At 38.2% G+C, this 20,549-nt stretch overlaps 1 protein-coding gene across 2 annotated transcripts in view; it reads left to right on the forward strand.

Moving 5' to 3' along the window:
* The window catches only part of pcxb (pyruvate carboxylase b), a 355,470-nt gene that overhangs the window by 267,990 nt on the left and 66,931 nt on the right, over nt 1-20,549 (forward strand). For both annotated transcript variants that reach the window (XM_078936075.1, XM_078936074.1), the window contains one exon: nt 20,169-20,313. In XM_078936075.1, the coding sequence (XP_078792201.1) occupies nt 20,169-20,313 (145 nt within the window). The remainder of the gene's footprint in view (nt 1-20,168; nt 20,314-20,549) is intronic.

Consider the following 20,549-nt stretch of genomic DNA (forward strand, 5'->3'; position numbering starts at 1 on the left):
GGCTGTAATGTTGGCTTGATTATTTTTTGCTGACATCACGCTGTGATGCACTTAAGTTAAAATAAATCTACTGTACCTCAATTGGTTTATTTAGTTTTAAAACGATTTTATAATAGTATAGTTTGATTCAATTAACAACTTGCCTTTGACAGATCGATGTGGTTGGATTGTAGGAATAAATATTGATTTATCAATTAACTTTTGCACCCCTAATCTTCAAGAATGATGGAATGGGTTTAATTGCGGAGAGTAGGGACGACCATCCCTGTCCACGAGGTCTTGTCACCCTTCTCGTCTTCCCTGCTGTCATTGTTGGCAGTCAATTAGAGCTTTGAATCCACAGCTAATCAAAAGTACAGGGCCTAAGATGAATGGAAAACCAACTGGGAGGTAGAGCTGAAGAACCAAATTGCTCATTTTTTTTTGTGGTGTGTAGCAGTGAGGAAAAAATGCCAAATGTATGTATAAGCTGTGAATATATAAATCTCAAAGCAACATCCATCAGTTGTTTGTAAAAAAAAATTATTCGGCTCTTTTTGTCATAAATCTTCTAGCAAAAGAGTTTTTCTTTGTTTATAAAACTATGTTGGGTTTAGTGCAAGCTAAATGAGTGAGATGGTTTAAACAAGACCATTCAAACATATAAAAGCTGAAATTCTTAATTTAAAAACTAGATGATTTTCCTCATTACTTAAATATTTCAAGATATTATTCTGGTAATGATGTAAAACAAGTTGTTCTTCAGTTGCGTACTTCTTAACTAGTGTTGGAACCTTTGGCAATGAAACTGGCAAATGGGTCAAATAGCCTATTTGGCTAGACCTACTGTCTAGAACAGTGTTTTTCAACCAGTGTGCCGCGGAACACTAGTGTGCCGTGGGAGATGGTCAGGTGTGCTGTAAAAACATTTTCCATCTCCAGGATATCAGCTCTGTGTTCATCCAAACAGGCCCTGATAAAACACTGAGTAGTTAGGAATATGAATGATCGTAAAAGACTTTTTCTTTGTGTTTATTTGATTCTATTAAAGACATTTTGATAAGAATGACGGTACCACGATTTAGCCGTAGCTTCAGCTGTTTTAGGAAAAGTCCCGTCCCTTTAACTATGTCCGCTAATCATTCTTGGAGGCTTAATCACACGTCCTCAGTCTGACCAATAGGATTTAGTTAAAATCTTCACGTCCTTGTTCTGATTCTGCTCATAAAGTCGCTCTGTTCCATCAAAAATACCATCTAAAGCTCGTCTTTAGCGGTGTAGCTTTCCACAGAATCTGGTGACCAGACCGTGGAAATAGTAAACAAAACCATAAAGTTCAGGGACGCGAGTCTGCCTGCGTTTGGCGGCTGTTTTCACTAAATCTCCCATGATGCATTGGGTTAAAGTCACAGCGTCTCAGCGCACAATGAGTCTTCGTTGTTAAACGTCTTGAAACCAAAGCGAACACACATCAGTTTTGAAATCTTTTATCGTAACTTTTAGGACATCTTTTAGAACAAACGGCTGCAACTTCCAGCTTTTTCTGCAACAATTATCACAAAAATGCACGTGAGTTTGAAGAGGGGCTGTAGATCAATACAGACTGAGTTTATCCTTCTTTTTTTTTAATTTTTGGATGCTGATGTGCCGCGCGATTTTTGTAAAGGTTAAAGTGAGCGGTGGCTGAAAAAAGGTTGAAAAACACTGGTTTAGAAGAAATATACTGGAGACATATTTCAAAAGCCTGATTTAGCTTTATTTTTTACTTCAGATGGCCATGTGGTTTATTCAACTGTCGAAGCAAGAATGATAATTCTGAAAAATAGAAAATAAGTAAATAATAGCTATTTATTTGTCTACTGAAGTCTATTGGATTTTGGCTTCTCAGAACCAGTGGAATGGAGGGTTCACTCAGTCCAGTTCTCATATACAGTCAATAGTTGGTACTCTGTATCATTAAACTATGGACTGCAGTAACTCAGTGTGAGTTTATGAAATACAAGCATTAATAGTTAAAATCATAAGGGGAGCCCGTTTAGCTCGTGCTGGTTTGCGGCGCCTTCCGTCCGTGAAACCAGGGTTCGAATCCGGGCCGCTCCCTGTTCCCTTCTCTGCCTCTGTGCCGGTCCCAAGCCCGGTTGCTTTGAGAGGGTTGCGTCAGGAAGGGCATCCGGCGTAAAACATTGCCAAGTTTACCATGCGACTTGTTCGCTGTGGCGACCCCTGATGGGAAAAGCCGAAAGAGACAGAGAGAATAGTTAAAATCATACTTTGTTTCAACTTGAATATTCAGTTTAAACAAGGTGGAGTTTATTTCTCAACTTCATTTATCACCGCACAGATTACCAAAACTACTGACCTTAGCTGCAGCTTGAGGCAAATGTAATATTGATTGAAGAAATGTGAATGAGCCAGAACAAGTTTTGAGAACGTTGTTCAATAACTACTTAACCAAAAGGGAGAAACACAACATCTTCTTGATTGAGATTTGAAGAGAGAGATTGAGAATGTTGATGTATTTTTCTGTATTTTTTTGTATTTTTCCTTGAAAACAAACATGGATGCTTGGAGCACAGGAATGGCTGAAGGCCCTATAGTTCAATGCATAAATCAGTTTATCCGGCCTTGAATAAAACTAGCACGTGAGAGCTGACAAAGTGGATGCTGTTTTTCAGCACGATAGAAATCTTTGTTTGCTTTTACGGATTTCCAGTTGTGATGGGAATTATTTTACAACCATGAAAGACTGGAGGGTCGAGGAAAAATGGAGGATGAGGGGGAAAAGGCTATGTAGCATGACGGCAGGAATCGCAGTGCCTTTAGCAAGTGTGGGTCAGACTAGGATGAGAGTGGGAGGATTAAGAGCGAGCATGAGTGCTGACTTGTGAGGACATAGGCTCCAAAGAAAGAGGGGGCCAGAAATCCCTGGGGGTGCAAGGGAGATAATTGAGGAAGAGGGGGACTAGGGAAGGAAAAGATGGACTGATAGGAAAAACCGTAGATGATAGCACTTCAAACGGTGCCCGATTTTCCTACCATGCTGATAGCAGCTGGAAATGGCTTTTTAATGGAAAAATGTGGGTGTGAGTATATTCACATCCCTGTGTTCGTCACTAAAAGAGGTGAAAAAGCCCATAATGTCAGAGCTTTTGCATGTTGGATTAAAGCCATTTCCAGTATCCACAGATGTGCTGTTTGTGTGTGTGTGTTTTTTTTTCTTTTTAGCATCACAAACTGGAGATGAAACAGAAATGGGAGCAGGCACCAAAAGGTGGGCCGCCACGAGTTGTTTGTGTTATGGATAAATCCGTTTTTCATGTATCTCAATTTCAACCTGAGGTCAATTTCCTTCCTCCGTCTTCTCGGTCTCCTGTGCCATAGCGTTCATTTCCCCAAACATTCAAGAAATGATGTCTCTCTCCGCTTGATACATCCCTTTATCCCCATTTTTCTCAGTTTTGCTGTTTTTCTTGCTGTGTTGCAACACATTTTAAAAGGCGCCCCGACCTTCAAAGCGCGGTCCGGCAAGAGCCAGTTTGATATTTCATTTCATCCAATTTCATTGCGCGTTCAGTGACGTCTTGATGGATGGAGTGAAATCTCCAGTTTAAAGAAAATCTTATCCCTGGATTATATTAGTGCACTCTGGAACACGCGGGAAAATGGTCTCATGGGGAAAAGGTCAAACACTTTCTGTTCCTGTAGCTTCTACTCTGACCACAGATCAGTCTTGGTGAAACTAAAGCATCATTTCCCCCTCAGGGATCAGAACAGAAGTTGGCCTAAATCTTGTGTTTAGTCAGGGTAAAGCTGCCCTCCATCAGAGTGCAGACCTGTTTGGGTTCAGTCAGTCTAAATTAACCCTCAAAGTGAGAGAGGGTGCGAGGGAGTCGCCCTACTGACCCAGGCCCGGACCAATCAATCGCTTTTTCCCCTGATTGGTTTTATAATCAGACCCCCGGTGGCGTCAACAAACTGGGCATGTGTCAGTGAGATGCAAACATTTCCTGTGGCTTACTCAGATGTATTTTAGGATTTAGACAGATGTTTTAAGTTTTTGCTTATTACGGTCTGAATGAGTTAGCCTCAAAGTTTTTATTCCCCAACATAGAAATGTGAGGATGATCTAGTTTCAGTTTCTCTAAGCAGAACTTGAGTTGTTTCAGTAAGGTTGAACAGCAAAGATGAAAATAAAGTTTTCAATTGAATCTATACTCAAGTTTTCCACATTTCCAGCAGCAGAGATCACGTTCAAGCTGTAAGATAATCCACTTTCTTGATCTCGAGATGGCTGCTTTTTCCTGAGCTGTGTTGCTTTTTTCCCACATTCACACAAGTAATTGCAATAACAAATACAGTATTTTTGAAAGAATCTACCTATATTTACAGAATTCCTTTTTGCATCAATAATTTAAATAAAACTATCCTGTTTCTGATCTCATCACTCTCATGCTGCAAAGAAATTGCACACATTTACCTTTCATTGCTTTATTTTTGTGGCATCTTTGAGCAGTTAAAGATAACTCCCTGAGGCTTTCTCAAACAGCCAATGTCTTAAAGCAATTACAATGGATATATCTAAACAACCTGCTTGTTAAGTGTGACCAAGTGGCAACTTAAACCTCTGGATTGAGACTCTTTTGGAAATAAGAAAACAAAAACAAAAAATTGATGCCAAGTCTGGTCATATAGTTTTTTCCTTACCAGGCCAGTCACTAGTAAACTTTATGATTGCAAACAACCTTCTTAGATTCTGGATTTTAGATTTTTTTTTTGGCCTATTTGGCTAGACCTACTGTCTAGAAGAAATATACTGGAGACATATTTCAAAAGCCTGATTTAGCTTTATTTTTTACTTCAGATGTCCATGTGGTTGATTGAAATGTCACAGTCAAAACTCCTGCATTTATCACTGCTGCTTATGCATTTTCAAAGTTAAAGGTTTAAGTTAGTGAGTTAAATTCAACAGTGGTTCTAAAGAAAAGGCCTTCATATCAATAAAACGTTTTGCAAATCACATGACCGCTCTTTTTCTGTTCATGTTAGTCCAAGTTGAGTCAGAAGACGACATGCATCATGATGTATCCCAAAACTATAACAGAGAAAATACATCACACATTTTTATTGTAGTATGTGAGTATAATTTGAGAAACTGTCTGAAAATGAATACACCTTTCAAATATAGTAAATTATATAAAATACATTTGAATTATCAGAACATCAAGCCTTGCAGCTGTATCTAACATACAGGCTGATTTTACCCAAGCAAATTCCAATTGATATTTGTTTGATATGAATATTTTTCAACATTTAATATTGTCTGGTTTCCACAACAAATTATTTCTCAGTTTAGAAAAAAAATGTTTGAACTTGTCTTAAGAAGATAAAGTACTGTGCATTTGCAACAATGTTTCAATGCACTCTTAAGTAGCAAATGGCAACTGGATTAACCCTTTAACACCAGAGCTGTAGCTTAATATTTCAAAGAATAAATTGTTTTCCTCCACCTCTAACGAGAAGAAATCCTTGTTGAATGAGATGAAGTGACATCTGTGCACAAGCAGCTGTGTAACAGGCTGAAAGTTTGATGGTACTAGTATAATGTGCTCACCAATGCACACAAGTATAATGAGCCGTTTTTAAAGTAGTTGTACTTTCACACACAAAAAAATGAAACAAATGCAGCATTTATAAACACAAACGCACGGGTCCTGCACTGTTTACAGCCGGTAAATACAGCACAGAGTATAAATGCATGCACTCATTCAAAACCAAATGGTTAAGGTTATGACTTGTCATGACATATTACCTCACAAATGAGGACGGTGGACCCTGCTGCTAAGCAAGGATCTCTCACAAAAAAAACCACAGACTCACACCCTTCTTCAGCTGTGAGGGATAACTGATGTAGAAGTTTGGATCGAAGGGCAGATTCCCCTTCTATTTGTCTCAATCTGCAGATAATGAGAGACAAGGACAGACACCCAGTCACACACGCAAAACCACACTACAACACCGCCTCCTGTTTTTGGTCCTGCAGCAGTTAGCTAGTCATTGTGCTTTTATTTATTTCCTCTGCATTAGTCATAGTGTCTCCGAATGATTTCTTAGTAACTGCTTGCAGACAGTTTGACCAGCCATGCGCTGCAGCAAATAAAGGACCCACAAAACATGCTCGGCCTCATTTGTCTGCATCACTTTGCTTAAAACCTTGACAAAGCCTCTGAGGCATACAGATGTGGGTCTGAAGAGGCTGCAGGGACACGTTAGCTTGAGCAGAGCCAAACATATGTGGTGCATAATGAATTGTGGATGTAAATACAATCAATGAGATTGTGTGATTACTTTTGTTTATGTGGACAAATGAAGTGCACTTACAAGCCCACACACAATAGATTCAATTAAAATGTTATGATCTGCAGTTTTCTGTTGAAACTGCTGTAAAATAATTGTATTTTAAGAATATCTTGATATTGTATGAAGGTTAAGGTTTACAGCTTAGTGTTACTTTTCCTATTTATTCCCTATTAGAAAAACCTGCTTTCTGGAGCCAAGCTCAACATCCACTATTTTTTGTTGGAGAGAAAGTAAGATCAAATATACTTATTTTTTAAATGTTTAAGAAAAAAAAAATTTCACGTTGTGTTGGGTTTGGTGGGAAAATAGCACTCGTAGTATATTCTGTGAAGAGGAGGCAGCTCTTAGTCATCTGCTATTCCGGGCTCCCATCACTCTCAACATAGACATGTATTTCAGCATTCAAGGGTTTTAAACCGCAGATGAAGAGGAAGCATTAAAAATGGTCTTGTTAGCTGAAACGTGTACATGTTTTAGTTAAATCTTACACACAAGTCCAGTAGTTTAATTTATACAAAGGAGAAGCTTTTTGACTTTCTGTTTAAGACACGTTTTTCAAAGAAACTGTGTTTCCAGGTTACCACCAGGTGGTTCACTAGTCGGTTCTAATTCAATTTTACAATACAAATAATTATACTTTTCTTCTGCATTTTTGTTTTTGTTTTATTTAAAGGAATTTTCTTAAAGTATTTCAATTTTGAATTTTGAGAAAATTGTGCTCAGATGGGGGCATGTCTATTTGATTGACAAGTGAGCTTATAATCTTTAGCTCTTCGTTGGTCTGACTAGGTGTCTTTCAGCATTTAACTTTTTTCCAGCATTTTTTTTTTTTTTAATCGTGGGAAAAGAACTGGGTGGAGTAAAGATGACGAGGAACAGAAAAATGTGGAGCATGATATTAAAGAACTTTTTTGAGCTTTTTAGTGTCTTGTAATGTTAATTCTTCAAAAAAAAAAAACAACCCAAAGTGATATTTTAATCCATTCACTCATCTCTGAGAATTTCTCTAAAAAAACTTGCGCTCTGATCACCAGCCCCTCCCAATCCAGGCAAAATAGCGAGTTCTCAAATTGTGACATCACAAAGTAAGGAACAGCCCCTTCCAGTAATAGTCTGCCCTGCCAGCACCGCCCCAGGCTAACAACACACCCCCTTTTTCTCCATGAAGCAAGCAGTGGTCGGCAAAACGCTTTCCTTAAAGGATAGCATGATATAGGCTCTTGAATGCAAAATAGTGAATTTGTTCTTTTCTTTCAATTACCAATTCATCATAATATTTAAACAGTTCATCCCAATTCAGGTAGAATTGTTTAAATATTGTTTGCTTATTTTACTAATTTACTGATTCAACTTGAAGTTGCAAAACTTTAATTTATGAATGATGATCACTTCCATTTTTTACCAAAAAGTAAAAAAAAAAAGTTGTTTTTGCCTGTAACAAACAAAAACAAACGATTGCTTTTAAGGAATATTGATCGATTAAAATTGCATTAAGACTAGATTGATTGATTTCAGTTGATATAGTTGCACTCAGCTTTAGAAAAACAGGTTTCAGCCTGATGCTACACACATACCGGGCATGTGATGTGCGTTCAAGAATGTGCTGAACTCTGGTACGTGAACACTCTTTTAGTATACGGTGTTCACACTAGACAGTCGCTACCTGATACTAGCACATGTACTCACAGTTGGAAGAGGCTTGGTGCAAAATGTGGAAATGTTGTCAATCTCGTGATTCTTGCTCCAGGCGTTTTCTTTCTTTCTTTCTTTCTTGTCACAGCTCTGTTCCAAGATATGAAACACTTGGTGTCATATAATTCCTTCCAGGCATAAACCGCATTTATTAATTTTTCCTAAATAATACATTTTCAAACAGTTGGCACTTCTTTGAGTTTAAAAGTAGACTACGCATTTGTCACTACCAAATCAGAGTCCCTGATTGGTCAAAGTTTTAATTGGTTTGACTTTCAACGCATGTTCAATGGCCTCGTGTTTTGTACGTAGAGCAAGAAAAAATACTCAAAAACTTGTGTAATGAATGCAGGAGTCTTGAACGTGGAGCCCGAAATGTGTATATACATATATATATATATGGGCAACAATACCACACCCTCTATATATACGGTCTTTAAGCACAAAAACATCAGCGTTCCCCATCTCAGTCTAAAGACTAGTAATCACCCCACAAAAGCCATGAAACAAAAAGCAAGACTTTTTCAGAAATGTTTTGAAAGTAAAGCTGTTATCATGAGAACAAATGAAAACTGGCTGAATTGGATTCTTTATCAGGGTCATACAGAACGTGATAAGGAAGACTCACTTATTCATTGACAGTAGAAGTACAGTTGGACGATGGCTTTTTTGTTTTTGTTTTCCATCTTAAGGTGGTTTTTTGATTGATGCAGCAAATCCCAAGTGTTCTAAAGACTGGTCATTCCAGGACATAGTCTGGTGTTTTATGGAGACATTTTAAAGAACTATTGACGAAATTAAAACATTTCAAAAGTGGGATTTGTTTTTTGGGTTTTCTCTTAGCTGTCAGAAATTGAACTAATAAAAGGACATTCAATGTTCTGCTAGAAACTTCAAAGTGAAGGTCATAACTCATCTCCCGGTCTAGAAAAGCCTCCATTTTCCCGGGTCCTTGTACACTTTTTTAAAGCTTCTCTGTTTTGTTTAATTACACCCTTAGGGTGTTTTTTGTCTGCTGACCTTTATACACTTATAACTGATTTTCTTTTCACCGTTTTAAAAGTCAGAGACATTCTGCTTTTGGCTACATTTATATCTATTTAATCGTCTGAATTTGTGACTCTGGTCCATTGTGACTTACTGTCAGCAAATCACTGCAAGTCATTTCCTTACAGCCTAAAATAAAATATTAGTTTCTGTCAATAAAGTCTGCCTTTTTTAATCTCATACTTGTTTATAAAGGCGAGGTTGCATTATTTCCACGTTATTTCCACACCATTGGGATTTCAATACATTTCAATTTTTACCTTTTAAACGTTTTTAATAAAACTTGTTCACTGGTCGTTCAAATATAGTTTATGCAAACTCTTCAGTTTCTACACACTGTGGCCTCTAAGCACAACTGTCTGTTATCAGTTTCAGTTCTATTCCTGCATGAAAGAATTATGACGCTTTAATCTGCGGCTGCATCATGAACCAGCTATTTCTGTTTGGCAAGTACAAATTCAGTCTGTGCTCTTAAACTCGCTTCTGAGCAGCCTGAGGGAAAAATGCTCACCATCAACCCTTAAACCAAAATTAAACTGAACAGGTCAACAAGACTGCTGGTGAAAGGAAAAGTCGACCAGCACAAAAACCATCAGAAACCGCTTTCATCAAAACGCTGCTGCCTGAAGCTCATCTGCTCACTGTAATTTGAAGTTGCAGAGGCAAAATTATTCTTCATGTATGTGCAAATTAAATTCATCACACTTCCAGAAGTTTGGGGTCTGAGTAGTGATGCCCACTCTGTTAAAATCTTGTGTTTTTGTTTCCTTTCATTGTGCAAAAACCCAAAGGGGCCAAGAATATTTGGGTCTGTTAGATCTGTGTCAAGATCCAACAGTGATTAAAGCCAACACTGAAGACTGTAACACTTAGTACCGCTGTGAAGTCTCTTAAAGTAGTTGTTCTGCCAAGTGTAGATAAACTGCCAGCTGTAATTGTAAACTGTAAAACTGCACTGCTCTTGAGTATTACATTTGCAACCTTCGCTCCTGTCCCTGGAGGTAAACCCGATAAGGTAACATGTGAACTGTGAAGGTCTAGTGAAAGCAAGATTACCAAAGGTTTTCCCTTAATACTTTGATAATCAAATTGAACTGTAGTAGTTTCTGTATTAAATTTATTTAGTCCTGTTTTACACATTTTTATGACAATTAAGATACAATATACTTTTTCCTAGTCTAGATATGGGTTTAAAAATGAAGTACAAACCTTCTGTTTGCTGCCTGAAAGTGGAAAAATTTGATTTAATTTAATCTAGTTTTTATAATCACACAGGAAATTCCAATGGTAAAGATAGGTTTGTTTCTCGATTGCGGTGTGATGGTTCCTAAGGGTTCAATCCTGGACAAGCCCCTAATATTTGTTACAGTCCAGATAAATCAAAGACCCAACAGATGTAATCATCCCAGTAATCGTGTAAAGACGAAGTTGATTCCAAAACCGTATCATACAAACAAAAGAGGAGGAAGCCTTGGCAAGAAGAAATGGAAGCACGTCAAGAAGTTCTTACAGAACGGGGCTGTTGGATTTAACTGCACCCCCCCTTCCCAATAAAACAAAGGGTGAAAACATAGCTGTTGGTGATTTCCAACTCATATATGAAGGAGCCAAAGCTGCTGGGCATCAGAGGATTGCGTATAACTGTCTCTGGGGTTCTTTTTAAAATGACTTTTAAAGGGATTTTAATAAAATAGAATTGAAGTATAAAAAGATTCTTCTTTCTTTTTTAATTTTATGTTTTTACTTTGATTACATATTTGGATCTTTTCAGGAAGATAATTGCTAAAACGTGTATCCAATAAAATAAGGAACCTTTCAAGTTGGGGCACAAACCTGAAAAAATGCGGTTAGAAAAAGCTTGTAGCAGTGACAGAGATGCTACAGTTGGCGGGCCACAAGCTCCTTGCTCTGCTTCATTCGCATGCATCTACTTCTGGATAGATTAGATTCAAGTACATCTTTATTTTCCTCGTCTGAACTGGAATCTGACTCAAAACCGTTCGGCTGGATAGCTCCAATATTGCTCTCCCTTTTTGCTGCACTACATGTTAGGCTGGGGTTGGGAGATGCTGTAAACTAGCGGGAGAGAGTGTAAACAAAGAAATGATGAGAATTGTTGGCTGTCTCATTCTGTGCCAACAGCCCCCCACATAACTCAGAGGTAAATTTCTGTTGCACTCCTGCTCCTCTGCAGAAACTATGTCCTAAAAAACTAGACAGCCCCCCCCCCCCCCCCCCCCCCCCCCCCCGAAAAACAACATAATCATAACTAAAATGAAATAAATTCCCGCTCCCCTTAGCCAACTGTCGTTGTGTCCTTGGTCAAGACACTTCACCCTCCCTGCCCCCAGTGTGGCTCCACTGGTGTGTGAACGCGTACGAATGTCCCGGTGATGGTCAGAGGGGCCGTAGGCGCAAACTGGCGGCCACGCCTCTGTCAGTCTGCCCCTGGGCAGCTGTGGCTACATCAGTAGTTACCATCACCAAGTATGAATGAGGAGTGAATGAATAATGGACTCAATGGAAGCGCTTTGAGCGTCTGGAAAAGCGCAGATAAATCCAATCCATTATTATTATTGTTGTTGTTGTTGTTGTTGTTGTTGTTGTTGTTGTTGTTGTTGTTGTTGTTGTTGTTACCGGTATTAAAAGACCACTGGCAACACTTTGAAAATAGATCAAAAGACCATCAGAGTGGGACTTATAGAAGCTTTTAAACTCCAAAACAAATGATTGATGTGAAAAGAAAAAAATAGTAATTTTGAAAATAAAGTTTACATTCTTCTTGTAATTATTTTCATAAATATTTGGCATGTCTGATGGTGCTGATCATTTTGGCCTTGTGTTGCTGATAAATTCTGGCCCAATTTTTTCCCCTCAGTTATTGCCTTTTTGATTGAGGCTTTCAACTTTGAATATATCTCTAAAAACATTTCAGTTTGAAATGATACGCTGCGGCCATAATGTTGACAGATCCTTCCAGGAGAAATCCTTTTTTCTCTGGGTGTCTGATTTATATAATGAATTTAGAAACAGTTTCAAGCACAAAGCCTTTATTACCAAGCTCCCTCTTATCTCAGAGTTCTCAGTTTTTCTTCCATTTTTCCCTTAGAGTAAAGGCCAAGACAGGAGACTGTTTAACTTTTGAAGCTTCTCTCCTATGTAACCTGCTGTCTGTCAAGTTGCAGAACATGAAAGTGTTTGACTTTTAGGACTAAATTCAAATGTTTACTCTGAATAACCTATAAACGATAACACTCTTTTCAAAGTCATACTTGTTTTAGTATGCTTTTCAGTACATTTTTGTTTTTCATTAGGTCATATGAATGAATGCTCTTAAATGTCCTTAGAGTAGGCGGTTTTTTGTTAGATCATGGAAAACCTTAAACATGTCGCGGGTTGAGCCAGATTTTATTCCAAAGTGACATTATTCACAGGTTTATGTATAATTAACACGAGACCCCACACCTGCCAGCAGAGCTCCAGAGAACACTCTGCGGGTTTAAAACGCACCATCATTGAATGCGTCACGACTTAACCACTTAAGGATTCCCAAAATACCACCAAGGCAGCTTTAATCTACTCATTTCCATTACTTAAAAAGTCCAAGAGAGCATTTTTAAACTGTGGATGTTTTTGTTTTTTATGTCTGATTTTACCCAACAAATTCATGCAAAACATCGGGCAATAGCTCCTAATTAATTCAACTGTAATTGTCAGTCATACAAATATTTTTTTTTCCTAGAAAATATTTTAAAATTTCATTGCTAACTTCATGGTTTTTATTCCATAATAACTTCATGTGCTTCAAGCTGTCAGATGGGCTCATACGGCTGCTGCAGCTGCTGTTCTTGCTTTCCAAGAGCTGGTTGAACATTCACAAAAGCGAGTACAGATCCCCTTTAAAATTTATGTGCTGCTCACGCTTAACATTTATCAATTGTGATCCCCTGCTGTACACTGTACCAGAGATATCAAGATAAAAGTGCAGAGTCTGTTCTTTCTTTATCCTTTGTAGCTGATATCTGGCAAGTTCAGCTCCACGGTCAGCAGCGATTTCAGCACCACGGCCAGCGCCTACTCGCAGGGAGCCTGTTAAAAACACACTGCATCAAGACGGAATTAAAAAATGGCTTAGGGCAGGCAGTGTGTGGCATATCTTGAGGCTTGAAATTACTTCTCTGCCCTCTTGCTGCGCTTTTGCATAGGTTCATGAAGTGTCTCGGGATTCATCAAACATGCGTTTTCACATACCTGCCTTTAGAGTACGCCAGGAAATGCAAAAAAAATTTGTTTTCTACTTTTTTATGCATGGAGAACAGTTTTTAAAGCTAGAGTTGCTTAATAATGAGAGCTGTAATATAGATTACTGGAAAACTATCTAAACCTTTTCAGTGTAAGCAATTATACTGGGGAGAAACCTATTTTATCTGGGGAAACGGCCAATAAAAGTAATGGAAAACATTGTATTTAGTGCTGCCTTTAAATCAAAAAAGTAGCTACACAGACCAGTGCGACATTTCTGGAGACTTTAGAATAATTTTCAATTCATTTACATGGTTGTAAATAAATTTGAAATGAAAATAAGAGTTTGTGTGGCCACTGTTGGTTTCAGACAGCCAGATGTGAGGAAGACTTTAGAGGTCTAAAATTGTGTCGGAACAGAGCATACAATTTGTTTATTAGACTTCCTCCTTTCTCTTCAGACACAGTCACGTAGTTAAGGATACACAGACGAGTGCAAATGAGTACATCCGTATAGTTATTAGCCTTGTGGCTGCGCAGACCAATCAGCGAACTGCGTGGACGTTATAATCCAGCTGAGGCCAATACAAATGAGCTGAATGACAGAGTCTGTTTGCATCTCTTTTGCCTTTCATCTATGCCTGTCTTGCCGCATGTTTATGCGTTTGAAAGCGTACATTTTCATGCTGCTTTGGATAAAAGTGTTTGTCTACTCGAACACATGTGGGTCTGTGTGTTGTCTGCTCCTTGCATGTCTGTGTATACATTTACTCCTCAGGCCGTGCGTTGATCTTGTTTGTGTCCCTTCTAGTACTTAAAGCATGACGGATAAGGGAGGAGGACAGAGGTGGAGGGGAGGGCAAAGAAAAATGACCTGACAGCTTCTCAACTCCTAATCATAAAGGGGAGCTTGGAGGCTGTATATGTATGTGGGGAAGATTTACATCAAGCATACTACCCAAAAAAAGTTTATTATACAGTAAAGCTGCTTTGCACTGTTATGCCACACCTAAAGTTAGTTGTGTGTTGGTTGTCGGTGCAAAAACAGTGTGCAAAGTCGCTTTTATGCACGTCTGAATGAGCCGATTCACTTATATGGCATGAACGGTTGAAGAGTTGCAGTATGTTAATGTGTGTTTATGCACCAGTGTTAAGCTACGTTCATGTTGCCCTCAAGCAGCAACTTCCAAAATTAGGTCTATGTAAATCTGTTTTAGTCTTCTACATTCAAAACTTTTGCGTTCAGTTTTTACGACTGTTTTCTAGCTGTATGTCCAAAATGTGCAGCCACTGAGCTCACAGTGCCAGTTAAACCAGGCTGAACTTTGATCAATCAGAGACTCAGATTTGGTAATGACGTATAGATTTGGTTTATCTGGTGAACCCAGACATCAGGCGACAAGCCTGATGACATCTGCGTTTGGTTTTTAAATAACGAAAAACCAAGGCCACTCCCCTGGCATTATGATAATCCATATCTATTATTGCAAGGACACTAGTAAACGGTAGAAAAAGAGAAGCCCCTCCCTGCTTGTCCAGGGTGTTCGTAGCTTCAAACAATCCTTCCATTTCTATCCCCCGTAATGATCGTGACACTGTCATTTATTCACATGAACCTGGCGGATTTACTCTACAATTTTGACTATGTTGCTCTAGGAGTCTCGTTATTAAGAGAAATATAAACAGAAATGTGTAATTTTGGTAAAGTAGAAGTTACTAAAGTTATCAACAGAAATTATATATTATTATTATACTACAACTTCACATGCAGCTAAATATTAGGCCTTCTTGATATGGATTAAAGGCAACTTTAGGATAAGAGATGAGGTGGTTTGACTTTTTGCAATTACATTAAAAAAAACAGCAACGAGCTGCATTTATTTTTTCAAATGGTTTTGTTTCAAAAGAATCAATACTAGCACAAGTAACCATTTCTGTTTCCAGACCTAAGGCCTTCCTGCCTTTTTTCATTGCAACTCCTGCTGTAAAACATATTGTGCTGTGATTGGGTGTTCAGCACTTCACTATCTTCTCAGTGTTTGGAGGCCTGCAGCTACCTGCAGCAAGAATAAGTCCTGGTGAGAGAAAAGCTGCACAGGCGTGCGACTCAACACAGCATCTGTCAAACAGGTTTCTGCTGAAAGGTCTGCTGCGTGTGGCTGTCCAGTTCAGATACGCTGTATTACATCATCTCGGAATCAGGCAGTGTGGAACAGTCTGCAACAAACACAAGAGAATGTCAATACTCCCGGAAAGTGTTTGCTTAGTTTGTGTCATGCATTTTTCTTTTTAAACTAAATATTTATTTATTGTTCCTGCCTGTTGACAAAAGAAAGGAAAAAAAGTACAATATCATTAACCCTCCTTTTTTAGGCTTTGAACAACAGGAACAGTTGAAGAAAAAATATTGAATGAACATAGCGAATGAAAATAACAGTTAAATTAAACAGTTTCCATCCTTGTCAGTTAACTTTACCATCTGACAACTTTCCCGAAGACTTTGTATTTTGCTCACATAGACGTCTTTGAAACAAAAGGCACAAAAGTCGATGGGCAAACAAACATAGTCAGTTAAAAACTCCAGTCTCCAGCTTTGTGTGATTTACAGAAAAGTTTCACATTTTAAAAGGCAGTGGAAGACTTTTGACCAGCATGCAAATGGGTAAAAAAAAAACTTATCAAGGGTTTAAAACTCTATCTGAGCACATTTTAGTGTTTTTTTTTAAATAAGTTATTCAAAGTTAACACCTTCTTTATGTTTTCTAGTCCACATTCTAAGACAGAAAGGATGTGTAAATATGGAAGCGCACCATAACACCTTTTTCTCCCCATTGGAAGACCAACTCATGCATTTTAAACGTGGCATTATTATTTTAGTGGAGTCAGATTGAAGAAAGCAATAAAGACAATCTAACAACGGACATGTTTTTTTTTCCTTTGAGATTTCCAGTTTTAATATCCGTCAGTTCTGTTTTTACGAACATCTCAGGACCTTAGCAATGTCCTCCTCCACACCTATCCTGATTGAGATGCATATTACATACAGCTTTTATCCAGACTTCAAAATCTGCAGGTTGTGCGTGTGGAGAGTCTCACATTAGTCCCAGAGTGGCTTATTGTGCCAAACTGATCTGTGCATCAGTGCTGCAAAAGTAATCAACTCATTTGGGGATTTGATCTACACTTAAACCGTTCTCAAATTTATCAAGCAGATTTCAAAGTTAGCTTCATTTTGTGTAAAGCTAATCCCCTGCACGAAAAACCCTAACTTCAATACAATTGTCATTTATTTGACCTTTGTTTGCTGGTGTACGTCAATATTTTAAAGATCCACTCTCATTACATTTTTATTGATTTTAACATGTTATTGTGGCGTTTTTCTGATGGACTTATATGAAGAAAATTAGGATTGAAATTGCTTTTCTGAGGAGTTCTTTGTTCAATTTGTTGTGAATCAGGAGCAGACAGAAAAAAAATTGTTAGTTATTTGTTACGTAGAAAATCCACTGGGCGGGCCATAAGCTTCCTGCTCTGCTCTGTTCTGCAACGGGAAGGGAGGGAAGGGTTTTTAAGGGTTTCCTGCCGCTTTGAATAAACTGATTCCTAGCTGCGGTGTCGCAGTTAACTGCGACTCCTGCTGGTTCATCACCGCGGTGATCAAAAATCCCACAACGTTACAGCGCTATTAGTCAAATGTTTGCCAAAACATGTCAAACTTGGAAAAAGTACATGGAGCAGACTTAACAGTAGTATATCTGCACAAAACTAGATCTTCTTATCATGAAATGATTGATTAACAGCATCAAGAAGGTTTTCCATCTTAAAAATCTCTGGAAGTTGCACCATAATGGCTACTTTATTTGAGCTATAACTACTCTATGCTGAATTGTTTGATTATCTGAGTCTTCTGTAGAGATGAATTAACACCAAAAGGTTGACACTTGTGCATAATGAACCTAGCCGGTGCGCGCAGGCAGTGGCTGTGAATGCTTACATTCCCCTTGTGAAAAGCAGTTAGATGCCGTAGCTACAATCATTCCTCGTAGGAGTGTGTTTGTGGGATTTTTCATGCGGCACACACAACTCTTTGAGCTGCAGCCAAGTGCTTGTTTCGGGGCATCTACATCAGAGAAGACCTTCTGAGTGTTAATGGGACTTTACTGGGGGGGGTGAGCTTAAATATTGATGCAACAACTGAACAGCAATGTTGATTTGTTACACAAGTGTGTGTTCTGTGTGTAAGGAAGAAATTGAATTACTGAATGTTTTTGTTTACAAAAAGCACAAATATCTCTAAAATGTATGTTTCCATATTTGAAATCTAATTTTCAATAGGACTTAAAATGATGTTTGCTCTTAGCTTTACATTCACTGAATTCCATCTAAATATCTGTTATCTCAGGGGTTTCCATTGATTCTTTTGGACATTTTTTTCCTTGGTGGTGAAAAGACATTTATGAGTTGATGAGTTAGTAGTTTTTCTATAAAGCTATGTTCACACCGCCACGGGCAACACATGTTTAGGCAGCCAATTCCAATGACAGATTGATGTGTTTTGGGCTTCAGCGTTAAAAACTCTTGCTTTTCCTCATAGCTATGCAAGTTTTTGGGCTCTATATACGAAGCGCAGGGCTATTGAACACGTATTGCCAGCTAAACCAGATTGAACTTTTACCAGTCAGGGGCTCAAATTAGGTAATGATGTATGAATTATGGTTTATGTGGTTCATCTGCGTTTGTTTTTCAAAGTAAAGATGAACCAAGGGCACTCTCCTGACAAGATGATAATTCATATCTGCCATTGCAAGGATGCTAGTAATGTGGTTTCCGATGCCCAGATCTCAAGATTTACACCACTTTGAGATTTCGCACCAACCCTCCTCCCACTTTTGGTGGCGGACATGTGCCGGTAAACGGTAGTGAAAGTATAAGAAGCCCCTCCCTTTTCATCCAGTGTGAATACCATGAGCTAAACGCATGTTCAAGAACATGCGTGAAGGGCATTTTTGAATGCACTAGAGTGTACGTAGCTTAACAGTTGTTTGCAGCTGCTAGTGCATGAGAATCTGTCCTCAGGATTGTGAAGTCTTGTGGTGTTTTAAGTGCAGGGATTGTTGTTTTGGCCCTTAGCTTGTAGCCCAGGGCTTGGCATCGCAGCACAGCCCTGTGATTCATGCAGCTCTCATGCATGGAGCTCTGAAAACACTCTTGTTTTATGTCACAGCCTGTAAAGCACAGAAAATGCAACCTTCTTTCTTGTTGTCAAGAAATTGATTATCCTGCAGGCCAAGATTAGATTACCATTTTTAAAGAAAAAGCGCAGGAATACATGTATATATAGATGTTTGACTGCCATGCTGGCCGCTTTTGGGGCCATGCATTTTTAGCAATAGTTTGTGTTGGACTCCCCGTTAGTGTCACTCTTGACAGAATTACTACTCAGGACTGATGTTTTTCAGAGCAGTTGCGTTTTATTTTCTTCAATAAAATCCGTAAAAGATAATTTCACACTGGTGCTGATGTCAGTCAATAGGGATCCACTTAATCTGCATCAAAACGATCAACAGCTCATGCCTTAGACATAGCTCTGTGCTCAAAATAACTTAAATATTTTATAAACAAATCCAGTTTGTTGTGAATTTTGGCACCTACAATTAAAGACCTAAAGCAGTTTGACAGTAATATGTTTTTTTAGTAGGATTATGTTTGAGGCTTCAGCTCCAAATTGGTCTTGAGTTGCACTTGATGAAAGTGTTGTTTTTGGTCTTTTTAACATGTTCTTGTAGAATTTTTCAGATAACCAAGAACATATATGAAGAAAACTAAACTTAAAAATTGTATATATGAATATTTCTTTATTCAAATTGTTGTGAGTCAGGAGCAGACAAAAACATTTTTAAAGTTTGCCTAAAAACAGCTTGATCATAATTAAAAGATCACTGGGAACACTTTTAAAAGAGATCAAAAGATGATTGAAATGGGACTTTGTCTCACAAGCAGAGGCTTGAGTCTTGGCTTTAGCTTTGAGACTTGTGATTTGTAATTTGTTTATTAATTTTAACCCTTAAAAATCAATGTCAGATTTAAAAATCAAAGTTCTTTTTACAATATTTTTGCATTGGGATTGTAGAAACATCAATTGTGTCTTTACAAGTTGTTTAAAGATCATTTTTTTCATATAAATATTAACTATAAGCTTAAAGACTCAAGACTTTGACCTGCAAATTTACAGCTGAGGACTTTAGACTTGACTTATCTTTGGCTTTAGCTTGAAAACTTAAAGGGAAAAAACGTAAGATTTTAAAAATCTGATTTTGCATAAATTAAATGTCTATCTTCTTTTCTTGGTGTGACATTACATTGTGGCAAAACATAGACACATAATTATAGACACAAAAAACCCAGTCTGTGCTTTTCTTTCCACTAATGTCTTCCTCTTTTCATGTGTAACTCGTTTCTTTTTTACCCTCACTCTCCTTTTTAGGTGATAAGTGTAGTTATCAGCGCAGAAACACATCATATCAAAAAATGAAAAATGATTCTTTTTTTTTCTCATTTTGCATCTCTCATTCAAAGACCTTAATTAGGATGTTTATTATTTTGCAACAAACAAGCGGCAACAAATGAAATGTAATTATAATCGCCTACTTTTTCCATGTTTCTGTGTGTTTGTGGTTCTCAACTAGTTTGATTGGACTCTTCAAATCTGGTTTGCATGAAGCTGCAGTTCAGTTTTTTCAACACAAGTTTGTCTTATAGCTAAAATGATGAAAAACAAAGTTTCCAGTGCAGTATTTCTAATTTTGTTGTGTGGAATGTTATAGTTTTCTTTCTTGTCCTCCTGTCTTTAGACCAACATCCCCTTCCTCCAGAACGTCCTGTCCAACAATCAGTTCCTGCACTCCACCGTGGACACCCAGTTCATCGACGAGAACCCCGAGCTTTTCAACCTGAAACCCACGCAGAACAGAGCCCAAAAGCTGCTGCACTACCTTGGTGAGGGTCCGCCGCACACAAACACTTCAGCACAAGTGCAAAAGAGAGAAATCAGTTCATATTTAGATGGTGCTAATCAAGCAAAAACACTATCAAACACTGACACTGCAGCTGTGTTTTCTATTTAAAATTTAATAACACATTTACTGCGCCGCCAATTCAAACTGTTAAATTGCCGTGCAAAAACGGGTCGTCGTGAGCAGAAATTAAAGGTTAATAACGCTGCAAGCATCTGG

This window comes from Oryzias latipes, chromosome 18 (genome assembly GCF_053564925.1).
Source record: "Oryzias latipes strain Hd-rR chromosome 18, Olatipes_Hd-rR_3.1".
Taxonomy (NCBI): Eukaryota; Metazoa; Chordata; class Actinopteri; order Beloniformes; family Adrianichthyidae; genus Oryzias; species Oryzias latipes.